Source organism: Rhipicephalus sanguineus, chromosome 2 (genome assembly GCF_013339695.2).
Source record: "Rhipicephalus sanguineus isolate Rsan-2018 chromosome 2, BIME_Rsan_1.4, whole genome shotgun sequence".
NCBI classification, from domain to species: Eukaryota; Metazoa; Arthropoda; class Arachnida; order Ixodida; family Ixodidae; genus Rhipicephalus; species Rhipicephalus sanguineus.
In genome coordinates this window covers 36966119-36987295 of record NC_051177.1, presented here as the reverse complement: position 1 = coordinate 36987295, position 21177 = coordinate 36966119, and the positions used below count along the sequence as shown (strand labels likewise).

At 44.9% G+C, this 21177-nt stretch overlaps 2 protein-coding genes across 3 annotated transcripts in view; one reads left to right on the top strand and one right to left on the bottom strand.

Annotated features, from left to right (window-relative positions):
- Nucleotides 1-87: 87 nt before the first annotated feature.
- Nucleotides 88-7669, bottom strand: LOC119382747 (phosphatidylinositol 4-kinase alpha). The gene has a single exon (XM_037650577.2). It carries the CDS (start codon nucleotides 7282-7284, stop codon nucleotides 1018-1020), a length of 6267 nt encoding a protein of 2088 aa, XP_037506505.1. The 5' UTR covers nucleotides 7285-7669; the 3' UTR covers nucleotides 88-1017.
- A 203-nt stretch (nucleotides 7670-7872) lies between these two features.
- LOC119382748 (C2 domain-containing protein 5) overlaps nucleotides 7873-21177 on the top strand; it is a 51120-nt gene continuing 37815 nt past the window's right edge. The window contains exons 1-11 of one of the 2 annotated variants that reach the window (XM_037650579.2): nucleotides 7873-8066; nucleotides 8376-8456; nucleotides 8617-8722; nucleotides 8978-9064; nucleotides 9839-9879; nucleotides 10845-10975; nucleotides 11236-11331; nucleotides 11690-11845; nucleotides 12856-12916; nucleotides 15229-15354; nucleotides 20580-20719. In XM_037650579.2, coding sequence (XP_037506507.1) covers nucleotides 8633-8722; nucleotides 8978-9064; nucleotides 9839-9879; nucleotides 10845-10975; nucleotides 11236-11331; nucleotides 11690-11845; nucleotides 12856-12916; nucleotides 15229-15354; nucleotides 20580-20719 — 928 coding nt within the window. In that variant the 5' untranslated portion in view covers nucleotides 7873-8066; nucleotides 8376-8456; nucleotides 8617-8632. The remainder of the gene's footprint in view (nucleotides 8067-8375; nucleotides 8457-8616; nucleotides 8723-8977; nucleotides 9065-9838; nucleotides 9880-10844; nucleotides 10976-11235; nucleotides 11332-11689; nucleotides 11846-12855; nucleotides 12917-15228; nucleotides 15355-20579; nucleotides 20720-21177) is intronic. The other variant, XM_037650580.2, reaches the window with a different exon arrangement.

Sequence of the window (21177 nt, the reverse complement as noted above, 5' to 3'; positions counted from 1 at the left end):
TATTCATTATAGTAGAAACCCAAGGGTAGCAACCCACTGAAATCATTGAGCAGCACGCAATAGCATCGCAAGCAACTACATAGCATCGTGGTGTGCTAAGTAAAATCTTTATTAACATTGACATATCTATTAACATGACACGCATAACAATGAAAAGAAAAGAATTGTTGCATTGCAAACAAGCACCGCCTGCTACAAGCCCAAAACAAATTATCACAGGTTTCCATAACGACACCAGCTGTTAATGTTACAAATGCACACATTTGTTCAAATATATAATGTGCTAGAGCATCTTACATGAAAACATCTATGTATCTCAAGCTACAGTCCTCAGTTGCATGATGTACAACACCACAATCGTTGTGAGGACCAGATCCCTAGCACACATGCGTGCTTTGTTACATCAAACACTGATGCAACACATTTTTCCTAAATCAGCAACATTGCACACAAGGAACTTCACCTATGACTTGGCATTAGCCTAAAATCCCTGCAGTGGATTACGGTACAATCTATTTCACTGCTACAAATAGCAATCATTTGGATAAATAACCGTCAGGGTCTATGATGAAGGGCCATGCGCAATGCAACTCAATTCGTCTACATTTTGTTCAATCACAAAACAGATCTCTATGAGCCGTAGCTCACAAATGCAGCACACACATGCTACAGGCAGGAGCCAAAAGTGTACCACAAAAGCAAACAATATTGGTAAGCAGTCATGCCCATCTGAGCATCAACATATACTCCCATAATAAAACAAAGTGTTCATAGTGTTGGTCCTGCAGCAAAGACAACAAAGGAAGATATACATCCCAAAAATATCAAGAAACAATAGTGACATAGTATACAAGCAACACTCCTAAAACACCCAATACACGTGCACAGACCTAGCTAAGTGGTGCCATCGAACAAAATGCCAGTTGAAGCAAATAACTATTATTATTTCCCCCAGGCACAGATAAATGCTGGTGCCTCTGCATTAGCCATCACTTTGAGCACGAAGGCAAATGCTGCTTAGTACGGAATCTGGTTTTGATAGTACTGGATCATATCATAAGTGCGTGTCCTGAAGTTCAGGAATGAATCCCTGATGATCTTTTGCATGTATGCTGCTGCCTCCTTCTCAGCAGCAAGAGGAGCAAACCTTGACCTTAACAGCTTGATGGTTTGCCCTCTAAAACAGGGCAGACCAGTGTCAAGCATTAGAGAGACTAAGGTGACAATGTCCTCGCGATACGGTCGGACTGCCAGGTAAGCCCGCACACAAAGTTCCATGAACCAGCGGAATGGAGCTGCCTCCATCTTCCCACCCATGATCATAACCATTTCATCGGTAAGCTTGATGTCTGGCTCAAAGCCAAGATTTCCACCTGGTGAGCTCTCAAACATGAAGCCAAAGTCAATGTGGATGATGTGTCCATCTGTATCCAGCATGATGTTGCCATTGTGGCGGTCTTTGATTTGAAGAAGGAACCCGACAACACTGTAGGCCGCCATACTCTTGATGAAGTTTCGACGAGCTTCTCTGAATGCTGTTGTCGACTCGTCACCATATTTCTTGATGAAATACTCGTACATGCCAATGTCCGTTTGCCGGCCAAGCTGGTCACGTGACTTTGCATTTGGAACACATTCAATCACGCCACAACCAGGTGCTGTGGCTACAACTCTATATGGAAACAGGTACAGGTCTAATCCAACTTGGTTGAACACGTTTTTGAATAGGCTAATTACTTGCAGAGCCAGCATATCTTGGCGCACGTCATCACCAACCTTGAAGATTGCAGCTTGCCAATACTCATTGCCAGTGCTCAGTTGCTGCATGCCTGACTGCGAGACACTCATTGCCTTAGACTCTAGCTCTTTGATTCCACATCTACAGACTTTGAAGCGCGCAAGGAATGGAGCCTTTGCTGCACTCTGCATAGGGGTGCCGGACTTGTAGTCAATGTCTATGACAACTGCCTCTGGATTTGATGGTAAGTAGCAGCCAGGCTGGACAACAATCTTGGAGAGTTCATTGAGGCATGCCTTTTTGCGTTCTGCACCTTTAGGAAACACTCTGATCTCCCCTGAAATCGCAGTAATCTTCTGGAAAAAGTCAAATTCTCTTTCATAAAACTGCTTTGCGGGCCCTGACAGGCAGCCAACAATATGACGCATAATGTGGTCAAAGTGCTCATACAGGTCGGGATCCTGCTGTGTTCCTTCTTCATCTAGATACATGTTTGTTTTCATGTTCCAGATCATTTGGTGTGCAAGGAGCTGAGATTTGCTGGCAGCGGTCTTGATAAATTCCGTGACATACCCCATTGCATCATAGCGCACTGCTTGCATTATTTGAGGTATGTAAAAGAGCACTGTGTCTGGAGGAAAGGATGACAGCACATAGACTGCATACTGAGCTGTTATTGGGTGTGGTGGAAACTGCCTTGAAAAGTATGCAAGAGCCTTGATAGGTGAGACACGGGCCCATGTCAGCATGTGGTTTAAGTCCGGAAAGTCGCCAAGTACACTCTCAGGTGTTGTGAGGTACTGCAGTGCTTCAGGAAGATGACAAACTGCTGTTGGGTTTTGCTGCACAAGGCGGGAAACCTCTGCACGAATAGTGTCCGACGTCTTGAAACGGCAAGGGACGTAAATGGCCAGGCATGGAGAGGTCTCCCAGGAGAGCCTTGCTACTTCCTTCATGCTTCTGTCAACGACAGGCTGGCTTCGCCACGTGGCAATAGCATCCTCTCCAGTGATACTGCGTTCCCAAGTGGATAGGGGGTTGTACCAGGTGATAAGAAACTCTATCTCCACAGCCAGCAAACCAAGAATAAGGTTTCGCTTCTTCAGGTAATCTCTCACAAAGACTTCTGTTGATGCATCTTTCATTGCTGAGCCACGCCCAGCAGAAGACCTTCGGGATATTGTTGACATGTTACTACTGAGGGGTACTGTGTTGATCCAGCCAGTTGGAGTTGATCGTGACTGGAGCACTTCGGTGCTTCCACGGAGATCTGGATTCATGATCACTGAAAGGTTGCTCTGCGTGCTTGTTTCCCAAATGTCGGAGATAGCAGTAGCCTTAAGATACTTCTTGTCAGCATGAACTGCCAACCAGAACTTTACCAGAACGTTGATGTCATCACGCAGATCAGCACCCTGTTGTGTTGGACACATCTGAGGCCCACAAAAGTAATCAAGAGCTGCTGAATAAATGCGCTCACGGAGCACGCTCTTCCCAATACCATGGGGCAGGACATCACCTTGAAGCAAGGACAGGCCAGCAGTCAACAAGCGGAACTGAGTACCAACTGCCGCAACATGTCGGCAGCAGTGGTTTTTGTCATGGCCTATGTTCACGGAGAAAGACCGGTGTAGAATGTGAGCGAAAATTTCAACTTGGTCAAGGCTGCTGTACTTGGCTGTTTCGATGCGCTCTGCAAGGAACCGTACCCAGATAGTGTGAGGCTGTACAAACGGTGGTTTTGGTTCTAGTACCACTCCCTCATGAGAAGCAGAAGGATCTGTCTGCGACGGGTCTTCTGAAAATAGACCCATCTTTTTGTCTACAGTCATGTGCCATGCAGCAGACATTTCTTGAAGAAACGGAAGCTCTAGGTCAGGCCTGGCGGCAAGAAGCCACTGCCAACATGACACTGTGCCTCTCACTGCTTCCTCTGTAAAAAGTTCCACAGGGGACCAACACAGTGCATGAAGCAAAGTTCTGTCGGTACCAGAACAGTGAATAAGAAGTGCACAAACACGGAAGATGCACTCTTTGTGCATGCGCTCATTTTTCTTTTCCCAGCTCTGCTTCAACTGAGACAGAAGCCGTGCAGAGAGTTCTTTGTGCTTCACCTCGGCATCTTCTGCACCCATCAAAAGCCCTGTGATTTCACCTGCAAATCTGCATCGCAGGCCCATTGAGCAAACAAATTCTGAACAGTTGTTCTTTACGCAGCTCGGCCACTTGTCCAAGGTCGATGATGGCAGTGGTGCAGAGTAGTTGTTTAGCCCAGCAAACTGCAGGACACTCTCGATAGCCAAGGCTACTCCACTGTGTTGTGTGAGACCATCCGCAGTGTACGAGTAGCAAGCCAAATATTCTTCCAAGTGCGATCTCGTTATGATTGGAGCCCACTTGACGGCCTCTTGAACAATGCCTTGGCACCGTGCAGCAAAATCTTGGACAATGCTTTCCCTCGCTTCCATGGTGTCTGTAAGGGTCAGGGCGTACGAAGTACCAGGGACGGGCAATTCTGAAATCAGTTCATTTGGATCTAATTCAAGTGATTTGGCCAGAACATGGAGAATGTTGAGCATTGTCCACAGTACCTTTCCACTCCAAAGCAGATGAGGAAATGTATCTACAAGTGCAGAAAGGTACTTGTCGGCAACACGTCTGATTTGCTTTTGCGGATGATTGAACTTCAAGAGCAAGAATGTAGCATGTTTCTCCAGTTCCTCATCTCTCTCCTTTTTCCTGGGCTTGTTAGACATCACATCTAACAGAACCATAAAAACCTTGTCAGCCACAGCCATGATGCACTGCCACATTCCTGCTTTATCTTTTTGTATTGTTGAGAACTCCATATATTTCATCATGTTTTGGAAGCTGTTTTCCCCATGCAAATTTTGCACTCGCAGAGTTTCGAGTCTTAGCACAGACAGCAAGTAGGTGCACTGAGAAAAATTCAACTTGTTCACGACGGCACTTACATCCTGCGAGTGCTCAGTTTTGAGTTGCTTCAAAATTTGGTTCTTCAACTCCTGCAGTTCACCGAGCGAGACTGTATCGTTACGAATTGCCGAGTTGTACTGCAGTACTGAACGCAAGTGCTCCTTGGAGACTAAAAGCGGGGATTTTGCAGCAATCTCACGTACACCATCATACCATTCTCGTGGCCATAAACCTGACTCTGATGTAAATCCCATGACCACAGAGTAAAGCCAGAAGTCCCAAAATAATTTATGAAGCCTAGGCTTGGGATCAATGACTGGGGGAAGGCGCCGAATGAGCACTGCGATCACTGGAATGAGGACTCCTAGGTTTCCAGCACTGCTGGAGGCCTTAAGTGCCGCCTGTTTCTCACTGGCCCTGCGGCCCTCCAACCCCAACTGTACAAACAGTTCTAGCAATGTCCCCAAAAGTTCCAGCTGGTCTTCTTCACCTTGCAGGCTGGCTGATACATTGGCTAAAGCATTTATCACTGCTAGGGAGACATGACGGTAGCCTTGCTTTCTGTCCTCGACACTGCCCACGTTGTACGCAGAGCTGGACTCCACAGTGATCATGGTAAACATCTTCATGATTTCCTCGTAAACAGTGTGGTCAACCTTTGCAATCACCATGCAGCCCAGCTGATCGATGATGAGCGAGTCGAGGGGAGACGCAGGCTGGCAGAATTTTTGCTGGAAGAACTGAAGAATAGACTTGGTTGTTTTTGGAGTGTCTTTTAACGTTACCGCGACATGTCCAAGAGCCAAGATAGTGTTGGTCGCTACAAGACTAGGCTCAAGGTCTTTGTTTTCTGCTTGATACAGCTTGATAGACACTGACGCCAGAAAGGCCTGAACACACTCGGGGTCTTGCTGCAAACCCACCCGCAGTGCCCTGCATAAGTTTTCAATAGCTGTGTCACGAAGCTTCTCGTACGCTGCCATAGAAGTGGTCAGTGTTCCCGTCTTATGGCTCGCCTGCGAAGACTCTGCGATGCCAATGCCAGCTGCTCCTGCTCCTCCAGTTCTCGAGGCAGAGTTCTGGTAGTGGAGCTTTGTCAGAATGGGAGATGAGTTGACCAAGAAGTCCCGCAGCGTCGATATGCTCGTCTGAGCAATGTTGGGGAACTTCTCGGCTAGCTTGCCAAATCCCTCCAGACAAACGAGCAACAAGGGCATGTGGCCTAGAGCCAGCTTGACATTGCACGGGGAGTTAATTTTATCGTACAGAAATCCACACAAGGTCTCGGCTCCATTTTCGTCAGTAGTGGCCCACACCAACAAATCAACACAGGCTGCATTAGCTTGCACATTCAATTTGAACCGGTTGGCAGTTGCATAGTTTGTCTCCCTGTCTTCTTTTTCACAGGCGTCATGATTTTTGCTCTGCAGTTCTGTCTGGCCATTCAAGAAAAGCACCTTTACAAACTCCTGGACATCTTTGGTGAAGGGTGCCGGATGACCAGTCTGATGGCACAGAAGCTCTTGGAGCAACATCAGCATCACCAAGTTCAGTACCTCATTGAATGACTTGTACGGAAACAGCCTCAACTGTCCAGTGCTGTACACTTCGACAGCTTGGTTATCCAGAAACTGCAGGAGATCTTTGGCAAGGATCTTCTTTGCAAGCCCCAGGATGGTTTGCAGCTTGCTGATGGAAAGCATGAGCGGGTTCTGAATCCTCGGTGTCCCATGCATTTGTGAGTAGCTCGATCCGTGCTTGCAAAAAAAGTATGTCTTGGGATCGTAATTTACGGAAGACTGACTCTGAAGCGAAGATCTTCTCGAAAGTTCGTCATCGTCGCATTCCTGGCAGGACTTGTTCCTGTTAGTGAGTTGGCTTAATTCGGACAGTGATCGGGGAATAATCGGCCTGAAGTTGTTGAACGTGCGCCGCTTTGGTAGCGTGTTTCCTGTATTGCTGTTACTTCGAGGCCGTGGCGCATCTTCGGTCGAAGGCACTACCTTCGTTGGCTGCGGAAAGATCTCGCAGAAGAGAGGCGGCGACGAAGCCTTCGCTCTGCCAAGCGCCCGCGCAGTTCCAATGAGCAGGGGTACAATGGCCCGGCATAGGGTTACTTTTCCTGTGCTACCCCGCGGCGTCTGCGCGTCTGCAAAGCTCTTGCAGATGCTCACAAGCACCGCCAAGAAGTCGATCTGCGCTGTGATAATCTCGTCGCGCAAATCTTCGCAAAGGTAAGCGATGTCGCTGAGTAGAGTTCCCAGGCAGAACGCGAAGCGCTCACAGACGGGTATGCGTTCTTGATCGGTCAGCTTAATTTCATCCAACCATACAGCTTTGCTAAGTCCGCGAAGCAGCTTGAGGAAATAAGGTACGATCTTGTCCTTGTACTGGAAGCCCGATTCGAGAAAGTAGATACCCGTAGCGATGACAGCTTCCTGCCCACGTTGGTCGATTCGAAATGTTCCCTGCGGCGACGATTCTTGCGGGCAGAGGCGCAGCAAGTTATCAAGCTTGTCGGGGGGCGTCGGCCTTATGCAGGCAAGAGATCGAGCCAAGTGTTGCACAGCGGTGAAAAAGAACTTACGGTCGCTGTAGGAAACCGCCATTGGTGTTTGCTTGAAGCCTACAGCGTCACTGACGGGTGACACTCAACACTTCCCACTGTCGTCACAGCATAATAACGGAATGGCCTGTCAACAGGTTCGCCTCCTCTACCAGTACATCAAAAGTTTTGCTTGGAGGTTTCGGTCGTTGCTCGAGACACCGGTCGCTGTCAAGGAATGGCTTTGCTCTTCTTCCACTGGCATTCTCACGGCGTCAGAAGCTTCGTTGCACACAATCAGATCGGTGACGCAAAACGATGAAATGATTCGTGAACCGTTCGTGGAGCGACAAGTCGCAATGATATCAGCAACTACTGCGGCACACCTACAGTTTACCGCATATGCGGAAGCGACAGCTGCGCAGGGTTGCAGGCAGCGGACATTCGATCGCAAAGATTCATCCTCTCCGTCCTCAAGAGTGGCGCCAGTGGCGCACCAATTAAGCCATTTATTCGGCCCAATTTAATTTGCCCATGCATTATACCTCTCCCAACAAAAATAACATACCCTCAGCGTGTCTCGTTTCTGAGCTAACTGCTACAAAAAAAAAAAAAAAACACGTTGCAATTGCAACTCTGTTAAAAAAGAAAAAAAGAAAAAAGTGTCTCCGTTTCCGTCTCGTCTAACCCTTCGCAACTCCTCCCAGCCGTGCTAGCGCTCCGAGTTTCATGGAGCCGTCTCCCTTGCCTTCGTTTGTGTTGTGCTCGCATTTATGTTTTGCAAATATGTCGCAGATGCGAAGAAGACTGCCAACTTTTAAAGCCTGACATGCTATGAAGCTTCTGGTGAGCCTCGCGCCCACCCGTTTAAGCGTGTTCGTTGTTCGTCCCTTGTGCCGCGAGCGTGTGTGCCACCGCGTGCCGTGTCGTGTGTCCGTGTGAATAAACGGAGAGAAGTCGCCTATCTCTCCCTTTCAGCGTTTACATAACGGTTGCAATGCGATGGTTTAAAGATAGCGCAGCCGTCAGTGCGCGGGAACATCAAATTGCACGCCATGCTGACCTCTGCTTGTGTCAAAACAGTGGTCAGCTGATTGCGTATGCGCGCAGCTGACTGACCTCTCCGTAACCGAGTGCCCCTTCGTTCGTTTCCAGGCCACGTGTGGTCCGTAACTCTTCGTAATATCACTGCGATGATTCCTGTGCTTGCCTGAGCTCCCAGCGTTGGCTCGGGGCGTGAGTATTTCCGTCTCAATGCTCGGTGGTTGTTTAGTTTCGCGTACTGGCAGTGCACTCTCTGTAATTGAGTTATACGCATCTCCGCGTGCATAGTAAAAAGTTTAAAAGAATGGAAAATGTAATGAATGTAGTACTTTTCGCGCCGCATTACTTTCAGGCGCTCGAGAAGCAAAATGCCTGGTAAAGTCAGAGTCAAGCTGTTGGCGGCGAGGAGCCTGCCCATCATGGACAGAGCAAGCGAAGCCTGTGATGCATTTGGCGAGGTAAGGACATTTATGTAGCTCCTTACTCGATTAACGAGTACTTGAATGTTTTTCTAGGCTATTACGTAAATCTGATGACCAAGAAAGCCAAGGTGCACGTGGGAAACCTATCGCAAATCACAAGAATTCATGTCATCAAGTTATTGTTGCGTATGGTGCCCCTTTATAAGAAAAGAAAATTGACTTTCACTCGTATAAAGCAACAAAGGCAGATAGTGCTCAACCTTGTGATTGCGTCTGTTTTTTTATTTTCAGGTTAAACTTGGAAATACATGCTTTAAAACAGAAATATGCAAGAAATCACTCAACCCACAGTGGAACTCCGACTGGTTTCGTTTTGAGGTGAGTTCGTGCACATTTATGTCCTACGTATATTGCAGCTGGTTATTTGTGACTTAAGTTCATGCGGTATGTCCCCTTTCTTGCATGAGTGCTGATGGATGTGTATATTTAAAAAGCTGAATTCAGTGTGTGTACAGAGAGCTACTGCAGCAATGGGAGGAACCAAAGACATTGAAATATATGTATTTTTTCAATAATTATGCGCTAATAAGTTTGTTGTTAGAAGTGAATATGGAGGTTAAATTATTATTTAGGATATCTTGCAGTGAAACACAAGTGTCAATATGTCACAGTGTATGCTGGACATCGGTGACTTCAAAGTACTTTTTTGTATTAAATTCAACGTGGCTCACTAGAAGTCCTGGACACTTGCCAGCACAGCCATTGGCTCTTTTTGACATCGTGCAGCTCATCTTGTCAGATCAAATATTAACTATGCTTAAGCAGAGGTTATCAGGCTTGATCACTTCGTAGTGACTGAATGATTGGAGAAGCGCTAAAACAGTGCACCATTTAAGAGCACCTCTTGAGGTGATAAGTGAAGCCAGAGTAAAATATCAAAAGCAATAGTTCTGCGGAGGTGGAGTAACTTTCACCACTGCTTTGCACCATGGTTTGAAAAAGCTCAGAATATAATCGGCGTGATAACGTCAAAATTTTTATCTTTTCAAGAAGCGAAGTAATATGAATTCGCAATATTGGCCAGGGTTAAACATGACATGACTTGTACTGCTTTGCTCAAATGTGTACAAGTTCAGCCTCTTGTCTTTCCAGGTTGATGATGAGGAACTGCAAGATGAACCGCTGCAAATCAGGTAGTGTTCATTCCCGGATTCCTAAAGTAGAGTAGCATTCAAACACACAGTGCTTCTTGTTTCATCCTATGTCTTGTTTTGCAGAAATGAAGTTTGTGTCAAGTGTGGTATTTGTACCAACTAGCTCAACCTTCCTCTTGTATTGTAACATATATTGTAACAATAGTAGGCATATTGTATGCAGGCATGTTAATATAGGTGCAACTCAGTTCTGGAGTTTTCGAAATGTTGCAATGTGCCACCTCTCTGCCGAGGTTGTAAACCTTGATCTTTCGTATTTGAGCACATTTTATTACTTGGGATTTTTCGCAGTGTTTCACATGTATTGTCACTGCCCCACACTCTGAGATTTATTTTTAATTCATAGAATTATCATATGATGTTAACCTTCATGTTGCAATTATCTGCTGAGAAGTCCACAAGTGTTGAAGATTGGGCGAGTTGGTTCGTCGTACTTGAACTGGTATAGCGCATTACGGGGAAGAAGAAACGGTAGCGCTCTGTCCTCTTGTGATAGCACTCTGTGCTCTTGTGTTGGTCTGCTCGGCCGTTTCTTCTTCCCCGTAATGCGCTATACCAGGTCAAGTTCAGCCTGCTGAGAAGTAATCTGCTGTATCATAAGAAAGTAAGCTTATTAAGTAAGACTTTCAAACAAGGTCTAACATGACTTGGTTGATAGTCTAGCATTTCACTCAAGTAATTTTTATTGGGCTTCAAATAATTTTATAATTAGTGTGTGGCCGGTGGCTCTTAGTTTTCATGTTGAAAATGGATGCCTGTAGTGTGCAAATGCACAAAAAAAAAGAATGCTCTTATCTGTTGTCTTTTTTGATACAATGCACTTTAAAACATGCAGCAGAATTTAGGCATGTTTATGTTAACCTGAATAATTTGCTTGGAAAAGGTGTGGGGTCCTTATTGTCTTCCTGTTTATGCCACTATGTTATCCCTTTTTGATTTCTCAGGATAATGGACTATGATACGTATAGTGCGAACGACGCCATTGGGAAGGTGTACATAGACTTGAATCCTTTGCTTGGAAAAGACGTGGGGTCCACATTGTCTGGCTGGCTCCCTATTTATGACACTATGCATGGTGAGTTGTTTTGCGTTATATCATCAGAGATGTCAAACTGACAGGAAACGAGATAGTGGTAGGCAGTGGCGTCGTCATTGTTTTGTAACTGCACACAAATCATTGGGAAAGTTGAGGTCAAAATCTTGCCATCATCTTTCTTGCTCCATTGTTTCTTTTTTTCCCCTTTCCCTCTTTTTTAAAAATAAGGTTGAAAGCGGGCTAATGCGTGTGCCCTGTCAGGTTTTCCTGCCAATCTTATACCTTTGACTTCTTTTCAGGTATTCGGGGGGAGGTCAACCTAGTTGTTCGAATCGACCTATTTAGTGATTCTAATCGGTACCGGGAGTCATCATGTGGTGTGCGCTTCTTCTACAGTGAGTAGTAGTCATTCTAATCGACAGTCTCTTTATGCATAATGTTGCTTTGAGCTACTAACTAGTCTGTCCTGTAAGGACAGGAGCGGAAACACTCTTAACTGTGCTTGTGTCGCACTGCTTGTTCCCATCTGGTAGCGGCTCAATTGAAACGCAAGCTTGTTGGCCTGCTGTGTCTTGTAATTTCTGCACCATCAGTTCACAGTGATAGTATTCGTTTGCCTCTGTGAAATTTTTGCTGGTACCTAAACTGTGCAATCTCAGTAAGCGCCAGAACACCTACTTAAATACGTTAATTGTTGTCCTTGGTACCATTTCGCGCAGCTGTATGCTTTACCTTTGTGTCTTGTGTTTATAGGCAGTGGCATCCCCCAGGGTTACCATGCCCATGCCATACTTGGCTTTGTAGAGGAGCTTGTCGTTAACGACGACCCTGAGTACAAGTGGATTGACAAGATTCGTACTCCTCGGGCATCTAATGAAGCAAGGCAGACATTGTTCTCAAAACTCTCTGGTATGTTTACACTTTTATTTGTGCTTCTTACAATGTATTAATATTCAGGATCTAAGTGGAAAGCAACAATTTTCAGGATAGCAAAGTACATCTAAGCCAGTGCTTTAATGTAGGAGTTCTTTTCTTTCACTTTTCTGCTACTCGTATCATCCACCGTTTCGTTTCATCTGTTTGGTATTGGGAGTGCACCTGTAGCGTGGTATCAGTGGTATAGTTCTACTTAAAGTTTCACTTGTTTATAATCAAAGTGCAGCCTCTGGTTGAATTTTGTTAGCCTTTTAAAGTTACCTGCTGTGTTCATATCATTCCCACCTTGATTGTGCTATATTAGAGTCACTGGGCTATAGTACTGTTGTGCTACCCTGTTGCTCTTCTCTTTCAGTAAGTCCTTTCAATCCCATGTGGCCTGTCACCTTGCACTGTGATATAGACAGCTTAATCATATTAGGACCAAAACCAGAACAGACATGAACAAATGGCCTTTGTTCGTGTTGTGATGCATAGCAATGTAATGCTTGACATTTGTTCACATTTCTTCTCTCTCTTTTCCTTGTATGATCTCTTCACTCTAGCTACACCATTACCGTTAAGCACCAACATGCCCAACAAGCTGTTTGAGATGCCATAGAGAGAGATGACAATCTTTAATAAAAATCCCGGAGAGGTTAGCCTGGTTTGTCGCCTGGCTTGCTACTCCACGTGTCGGGTAATGACTATAGTATATACAATGATCACACATACACACAAATAGTACGTACAGTCACAAGTGCGCATATATACGCAAAAGAGTAATTCACAAAATTTGGTTAAGTCCAGTGTTCCTCAAGAACACCAACAGCGCTGTTGTGTTGCTTCCTGCTGCTTCCTATCACATAGTCTTGCACCAATCAGCCCAACTGCTTACTGTTTTGAACTTGCATACACATGGGGTGTAACAGGTATAACTGGATTCTGCACCCTTGTTTTGGCTTGTTCAGTAAGCTTCTGTATTGGTGCTTCTTTCTATGTAGGTGAAGTTCAGCGGCGCATTGGCCACAAAGCTTTGGAACTTGGTGGAAACACGGTTGTAGCGTAAGTATGCCAGGATCTTTCTTCTTAAGCTCTGCCGTGAAGCTCTGTGCATTGCACCCTTAATAAGATCACTAAGTCAAGTTTTCTGTGCACCCTCATGTCGTTGCATTGTATCATATAATTGGCTATGTGCAACCTTTTCAACTTTCTTGTGAAGTGGTTCTGGCTTGAAGCTTTCATGAAAACAATATAAATGGCTGTTTATCTTCATATTAAAAGAATGAATGAAGAACGAACAAACAAACAGCCTTTTTATTGAAAAAGCTAGTACCCTGGTCTATGTTGAATTGGAACTTGTAAAATACAGTCAACTGCCAATTTTTCGGACGCCCGATTTTCCGGACATGCTCGAAAATTCGGACGCTTTCGCAGCACCGTCGCCAGTCCCATAGACATCGATGTATAAGAATGTCCGAAATTTAGGACGCTGAAACTCTTTGGTGTCCAATTTTTTTTACTTTCTGCCCAAACTGCAGATCTGAAAGGCATTAATTGAAGCCCCCACATCTGCTGCGTCTATCACCTAGTAGGTTTGAACCAGCGCTTTCGCGATTCGATCCGTTTGCGACAGCAGCAGAGTCTGAAAGTCAGCTTTGCCACAATTCCGAAGTGTTATGGGGTGAAGCAAACCAGAAATTCAAAGGGGCCGCTATCACGGCACCGTGTGGCAATGTCTTTACGGATAAGCAGCGGAAATGCACGGAAGCGTGATGGCGGCATGTGGCAAACGCGCCAGTACGGCTTAATCGCTGACAACCCTTACGATAAGCACCTTCAGTTAACTGCTCGGTAGTGCATGTGGCCCAGCACAGCTGCATGTGTACTGCACGCATTTAATAGGCGAGAACCCAAATGCGCCGCGCCGCCACTGATGCTGCCTCTTTATGTGAGGCCGCTAAGTGCGCCGCACAGACACGTTGCCTTCACAAACAAAAGCAGCTTGCCATTGCAGCGCCCATAAGAATTCCTCACAATTACAGAAACTATATGGCCGCGCCCGTGTGCGGTCAGGAACGGAGTGGGCATCACGAACCCTTTCATGACAAATGTGTGCGTACGGTGCAGCAACAGTACAGTGACGGTGTCAGCTTAGTTGGTGGTGTGCTGCACACAACTAGAAACAATCGGCTTCACACGGCAGCAAATGCTGCGTATCGGTGGAGAGCGGTGATGCGTGTGCACATCGTTTACGTGCGCACACGCATCGGGGAAAGCCGGACGAGTCGTCCGCTCTTTCACCACAGTCTTTTTGTTCCGCGTCATCGTTTCCAGACGCCCCATGTGAGAGAGCCGTAATCTATTCCGTGCTTTGCTGATATCAGCGTCGCTCATCACGAGATGCAAATTTGCAAGTGGCGGTTGGCACGTAGGTAAGCGGGGTTCGCGGCAGGTACCGAATGTACTTGCGAGAGCCTGGGTGCACACCAAAATGCCTGATAAGTGTACTGGGAGGCATTAAAGCTATTTCGGTCAGGGCTATGGCGATTTGATGGCTTGAGTGGAATAAAAAAACATCAATTCGTTTTTTCGGACTGCTAGATTTTTCGGACGATTTCGCGGTCCCTAGGGAGTCCGAAAAATCAGACGTTGACTGTAGGTGCTAAGGAAGGTAAGCACAATGATGGTCAGTTAGTTCCTGAGCAGCAAGAATAAAGCTTAGTGACATTTAGCACAAAGGATATGTGGTTAGGGGAAATATTAGGTGACACTAGGCACACCATATGAGATTTCTTTACTGCGTAATTTTCTTTAAGGGACACCAATGAGAAAAACGATTTTTCTCGTATTAGTAAATTACACTTTTACAATTCCACAATCACCATGCTTGCCGTGAGAAGACACTTGGTCAGCGAGAAAATCGGCAAAGAAAGAATGTGGATGGCGACGCCACCTTGAAATTCCCGTACCATACTTCATGACATGATAAATTCTGACGATGTCTGTTAGGCCTTACATAGTTTTTAATCAGTAAAAGTGAAGTATATTGTCCCCTGAGGGGGAGATAGACTTAGCACACCAACTTTCAGGAAAATCCGTGACATCACACGCGGCGATTTCGGTGCGAAATTTAAACATTAAACTTTGACCTTGAGTTTCTCCTCTATTATAAACCTATGATGGTGAAATTAATGACATTAAAGCTCCCAGAGCACAATTTGTCAAACTAAACCAACTCATTGTTTCACTTTAGTGTCCATTAAATCTGGGAGGATTTAGCACTATTATGACAACCATGTCACGTAGTCAGTCCTCTGAAAAGCATGTAGAAACGGTTCTGAGGACTTAACTTATGTATTGCACTTGCTTTGCAGCTATCGTCAGTGCTTTGACTTAGAAGGAGAGTCTGGTGTCGTGGTACGAGGCATCGGCACCGCTGTAACCCTTGTGAGGATTGGCCATCCTCTCACCTTGTCACCTTTGAAGGAAACCATCAGAGAGTAAGTCCAAGGTGCCACTTTAGGAAAGCCACATGTCTGAACAATCTGAAAAAATAATGAGATCATAACTGTTTACTCGTATTGTTGTCTGAGGGCACCACTGCTGAAACAAAAAAGCCCTTGCTTGCTGGCTGTTTTCATAGGTGTGTTCACTCAGCTAACCAAAGTGAGCTGATGTCTAGCATATTTTTCAGCCATCTGCTGTGTGCGACCTCGCAACTTTTCAGTCCCTATTGAAAGGAGGCATTGCGGGCACCTGTATCATTAATATAGTACCTCGTCCACATTGCTGGCTTTCTGTCTTGGCGTTTATGTTTTGTTGCTTAGCTTAGAGAGAGAGTTCTTGTAGTCACTGTGTTTGTCGCCTTCTTGTGAAGCCAAGTAGAATCGTGGAAGTCATGCATAACTCAAAAGTTTTAGAAAATCTTTGCTTGAGCACCACTGCTTTAGTGAGCAATCATGCTGAAGCTTTGAGTGGCAGGGCCATTGGCAGCATCTTGTAATACTATGCTGAGTGATTCGGATACTATAAACACTGAAGTGTTTTTCACAGCTACATTGATACGTTGGGGCTTCTAGGATGGAGAATGGGTAATATTATCGTGACTAAAAGCTTAGTACGTCAGAAAAGACATAAGATGAAAGCTTGCTGGAACTAACTGCTTGGAATTCCTTCAGTAGCTCCTGTCAAATCAAGTTTTAGTTTCCCGTGGCCAAGGTTGTTTAAAAATAATCATTAGTGCACTTAATTTGAAAACAGAAGTTCAGCCTAACAATTTTTGTAGGCTTCTGCTGCACAGAAAAAAGATCTTCAACCTTAAGTGTGGATATTTATGCAGTAAACTTATATAAAGAAGTGTTTGTTCTTCAGTTTCTCCTTCTTATCAGCAGTCATTTCTTATGTATAAATGCAGAAATGTTTGAAAAAGTTTTAAGCTATGAGTAGTCAATTATCAAGTGTTTGTGTGATCTCTTGAGCAATTGCGCTATCACTACAGCTCAGTTTTCTGTCTACAGGTTGACTACTCTCACTTCTATGAGGTGCAATAAGCACACATTAAAACTGACACACATTAAATCTTTTAAAATCACGGTACTTAATATTTCTGAGAAGGCATGTGCGACTGGCTTTTCTCCTGCTAGTGCTTATGCTTCATCACCTTGTATGCCTACAGTAATAGTTTTAAGTCGCAGTGCCTACCAGTTTTTCAACTTGTGGAGCAGACAGTTTTTGTACTGTCTTTTAACATGGCAGCTTTCCTCAGGCAAGTGAATCTACAGCCGCATATATCTTTAAGCTTTTTTTTTTGCTTACTTAATTTAAGCAGAAGTAGTTCCACTAGCGAGCCAGAATTCTACATAGGCCGATACTTCTTCACATGCTGCCTAGTGTTTATTTCTGAGCTGTCTACAGGGGCAGTATCCTTTAGGGATCACTTTTGAGGAGTTTCTTTTTCACTATATTTTCCTAAAATTGGTATTGGATTCATCTAGGCTTACAGCTGACAGCACTTGTGGCACTGCGGGAAGATTGCATAGTCTCGTCAAATCTCAAGGAATGTGAAACTATTTCTGAAAGTCATTGCCTGAGAATACCGCCCCTGTTTGTGACAACCTACGAATGCAGCAGCAATCGCAAAACTGTCCAATGTAAAAAAGAGGAATTGTATAAATCTGTCAGCCTATTAGGTATGTTTGCTAATTTCTCTGACGTCACGATGGACACAAATTTCTATCAATATACTAGTATCGGTGTCTCTAAGAAATCTTATTTCAAACCCTAGATGCACAGAGGGCACGAGGCAGTGCAGCTTTATATATGGTGCTTGAACTAATTTCTTAGGTTGTCACTGAGTGAAGAGCGTGGTTCGATTGTTGCTTTTGAGCACTAGTCATAGTATCCTTCCTTCATCAATGCACTGGTTACTCAACTTACTCTTATAAAAAAATGGCATGAAAATAACTTTCCGATTCCTAAATGCACGAAGTAAAAAACTACATCAAGTAAACTGTTGTTATTGGAGTCGATACTGATGTGCCCCCCATGTACACGTAATGATTTGCGTTACAAACTTAATTTAGCTAATTGAACTTGTCAGAAATGCTTAACGAATGTTATACTAGTTGACACACACAGTATGACATTGTAATGACGATAGCACGTATCTTCGTTAACATGTTGAACATTGCAAGAATCATATTAGCATCAACATTCTGGAATGTGCTTTGGCACTTTCAGTGTGCCTTGTTTGGCATGCATTGCTCTTGTATTAAGAACTTCCTGCCAAACTGACGGGTTAAAGAAAATAAAATCTTGAAGTTATACACTTTCGCTTAGTCCCAAGTTTTCGCTGTTGATACGCACTGTAGTGTGGTGTTTCTCTGCATTAGCTTGTTGTGCCCATTCACCTTCCTTGCACCTGCTGTCGTCTTTCTTGCACTAGCGTCACTCCTGCCCCTCTTCGCCTATTTGTGTTATACAGCGATCATTGCATGGCTGCTTGTGCTCAGTGTTGTCCTGTTTGTGTCGGTATGTGCCAAAAGACACTTTTCTTAATTAATTAACAATTAATCTCTCGCACGAGTGGCTCAATGTTGCGATATAGCGCATCAAATTGTAGCCTTTTATAAAAGGAAACTTCCCCATAGCTAACAGTTTATGCTGGCCTAGCCTTTCGCTCTACACATTTCAATCCAAGATGCCATAGCACCTTAAATTGCAAAGCCCTGTTCCGAGGTAGATTACTTTGTTATGATGTTAGAAAGCCATCTGCAAGATTTCACTAGGACAGTCACCGAAAACAAACTCAGAAAAGCTTTAAAAAAAAGAAGGCAATTATGTGAACCAACCTTTTGTAGCTTCATATATTGGTATGTGTTCTCAGGGTTTGTGACATGGTAGGGATTAATGGGTTACAACATGAATTGCTATCATGAAAGATATGTGGTGAATGATACACTTAGGAATTTTGCCAACATTCAAACTAACACTTGACAGGAGCCTGCAGGTAAAAGATAAGCGAATTCGTTTTGCTTTTCATCATAGTATTGTGGTGCCCAGCTTGGAGAATTCGAGTATTTTATGAAGGCAAATTTGGGCTTTTGAGCGAACTGATTGTTCGTGAGTAATACCTTATATGGGAAAGATGCTCAGCAGCTTCAAAACAAGGACCAACTTCTTTGTTATTGTTTCTTAAACCTGATTCAGATATTATTTTCTACAGTTTGAAAAATTCTTGTGCATGCCTATGAGTCACGTAGTGAAGTAGTCATTTAAGTGATCTCTGCTGTTGTCATTCATGCCTTGAAAGTATACCTGTGGTAGCTTCAACCTCTTTTGGAATGTTGTTTATTGTGCAGGAGTAATTGATGTCATGTTTAAAGCATCACCATGGCAAGCCAATGCAATAAACAGCATAAGTCTTTAATTGTTAATTTTCGATATGGCTAAGCTCATCAGATGTGTGTCTGTGCTCGTTGAGGATCTTCTTAAAGGGACACTAAAGAGAAAAATGATTTCACTCGTATCAGTAAATTACGAAAGACACTTCTCTTGCCCCGAAAAGACACTTGGTAAAGCAGAAACTGTGCAAGGAGAACATACAGGTGGTGACACCGCAATTAAGTTTCTGTGTTAACTTGCCATGACATGATAGATTTTGAGGATGTCATCAAGCGCCCACATAGTTCTTTATCGGTAAGAAGAACTCCATTTGTGTTCTAAGGGGGCCATATACTTAATATGGCAAGTTTGAGAAACTTTTGTTAAGCCAGGAGGGCCAAAATTTAAAAAAAAGGACTTTGGAATCCATGACGTCACACTAACATGTTTCAAGTGTTAAGGTTTTGGCGTAAAATTAAGAAATGGATCTTTGACCTTCATTCGCTCTTTTCATTCGACTTTCATAAACACATGATCGTGAAGTTAACAAAAATAGAGATTTCAAGAAATTATTTATCATACTATACTGATTTAGCACTTCGCTTTAGTGTCTCTTTAAATATACTGCTAGTATGGGCAAATGCAGTGAAATATTTATTCAATTATGCAGCATAATGTTGAAACAAAACTGGCTGTAATGCGAAATTACGTACAGGCATTGGTTCTGCCTTGCATGTGCACTGATAGACAAGTAATGGTGGTGGTAGTGCTGCTGGCAATGTGGTGCGTAAGTGATATTGGAACATATGGAAGGAAGGTAGTGGCATCGATTGGCTGTTTTTATTCATGAGCTAAACCTGAAGCGCAGCTCCAATGCAAACTGATGCTAGCATTTGTGGAAAATCAGTGGACAGATTTCAATAATCGCTGGTATCCCAAGCATTGCGTTAGGTGATAAAGAATGCAAGCAAAGTAGTAAAAAATCTGGGATTTTTTCATGAACATGCACCAATAAATCTGAAGGAGGCAAGTGTACATTGTATTAGCTCATTTTAAGCTGCGCTGTTGTTGATTCACCTGCCATTTACACAGTGATAGGAGGTCTATAGCCAGTGTTCATACAGACAAAATTTTCAACCTACTAGAGTGAGAGTCTGCTAATAGATATGAGCTATGCTTGAGGACTGCGCATTTTAGGCCTTTTTTATTCCCCCCTCCGCTTTTATTTACGGAATCAAGACTTGATGTGTAAGAGCAAAAAAACACGTCTTCATTCAGCCATGCCATGATGAAGCATGGAACTCCCTTGTACCTTTTTCTCTCCCCACTGTCCTCAAGTCAGTGGCCACACTTTCCTGCAACACATGCCACTTTGCTGGCCTTTCTCGGCCAACCCCTCCACAGTGCCAGCACCGAGACGTAGGGACTTGATGGGTGCGTGTTACGTGTGGCATGCTACGTGTCTGACAGTGTCCTCTGTCTGCTGCTCTCTCTCTTTCTTCCTTTCTCTCGCCCCCCTTCCTTTTGCCAGAGAGCTGCCCCTTCCCCCTCTGCTCCCCCCATCCCTGCAGAGGCCTCCCCCCTCCCCCCTGGTTGTTCGCTGTCACGCCCGCATGCCCTCTTCCCCCGCTTGGCTGTGCACGGCTGCACCTCGTGTGCGGGTCAGCCCTGGCTCCCCACACGGTGGCGGAAGCCGACGCGGGACGCCCTCACCACGGGGTGCGGGTCTCCTGGCATCGGCCCAGTCCCTGCTGCTTCAGGGGGCGGCAGCCCTCCTGCCCCCCGCGCCCTTGGGGGCGCCCCTGCGCAGGAACCGTTCGGACACGCTCTGCCCCCCACCCAGGTCCCCCTCTGAGGAGTCGCCCCCTCACCCCCTCCCTTCACCCCCGAGGATGACCCCAGTGGCAGCGTTTTCAAGCATCCCCCTGCAGAGGGCCTCGGACCCGGATCTCCACGCGGGAGTACCGGCTGCAGCTGCTCTCAGTATGTGTCTTTCCAACTGGGTGCCAGTTCTTTGCGAATCTGTTTGCAGCTGTCAGACCTGTAATAACACGCACACCCACACGCAGGCTGGGTACAGCTGTTAGCAGATCTGTTGACAGCTGTCAGACCTGTAATAACACGCACACCCACACCCAAGCGCACTGTTTGTACCCTTCCACACTCTCATTGTAGTCAGCTACATTTAGGTAAAGTGATATGAATAAAAATATTGCCTGCTTGCAGGTTTCTTTCACTATGTTCACTTTAATTTGCTGACCTCTCGGCTCTTATACCATACTAAATGTTCTTCTCGCTCACCTTAGTTTGTGAACCAAATAGCTGAAATAGCCCTGCTTTTCAGAATGCTGCACATTGCTACGGCGCATGTGTATGATATGGTTGTTTGTTAAAGGCAGTGGCTAATTAGAAGTGTAACTTGAACATTTTTTGAGCCTTTT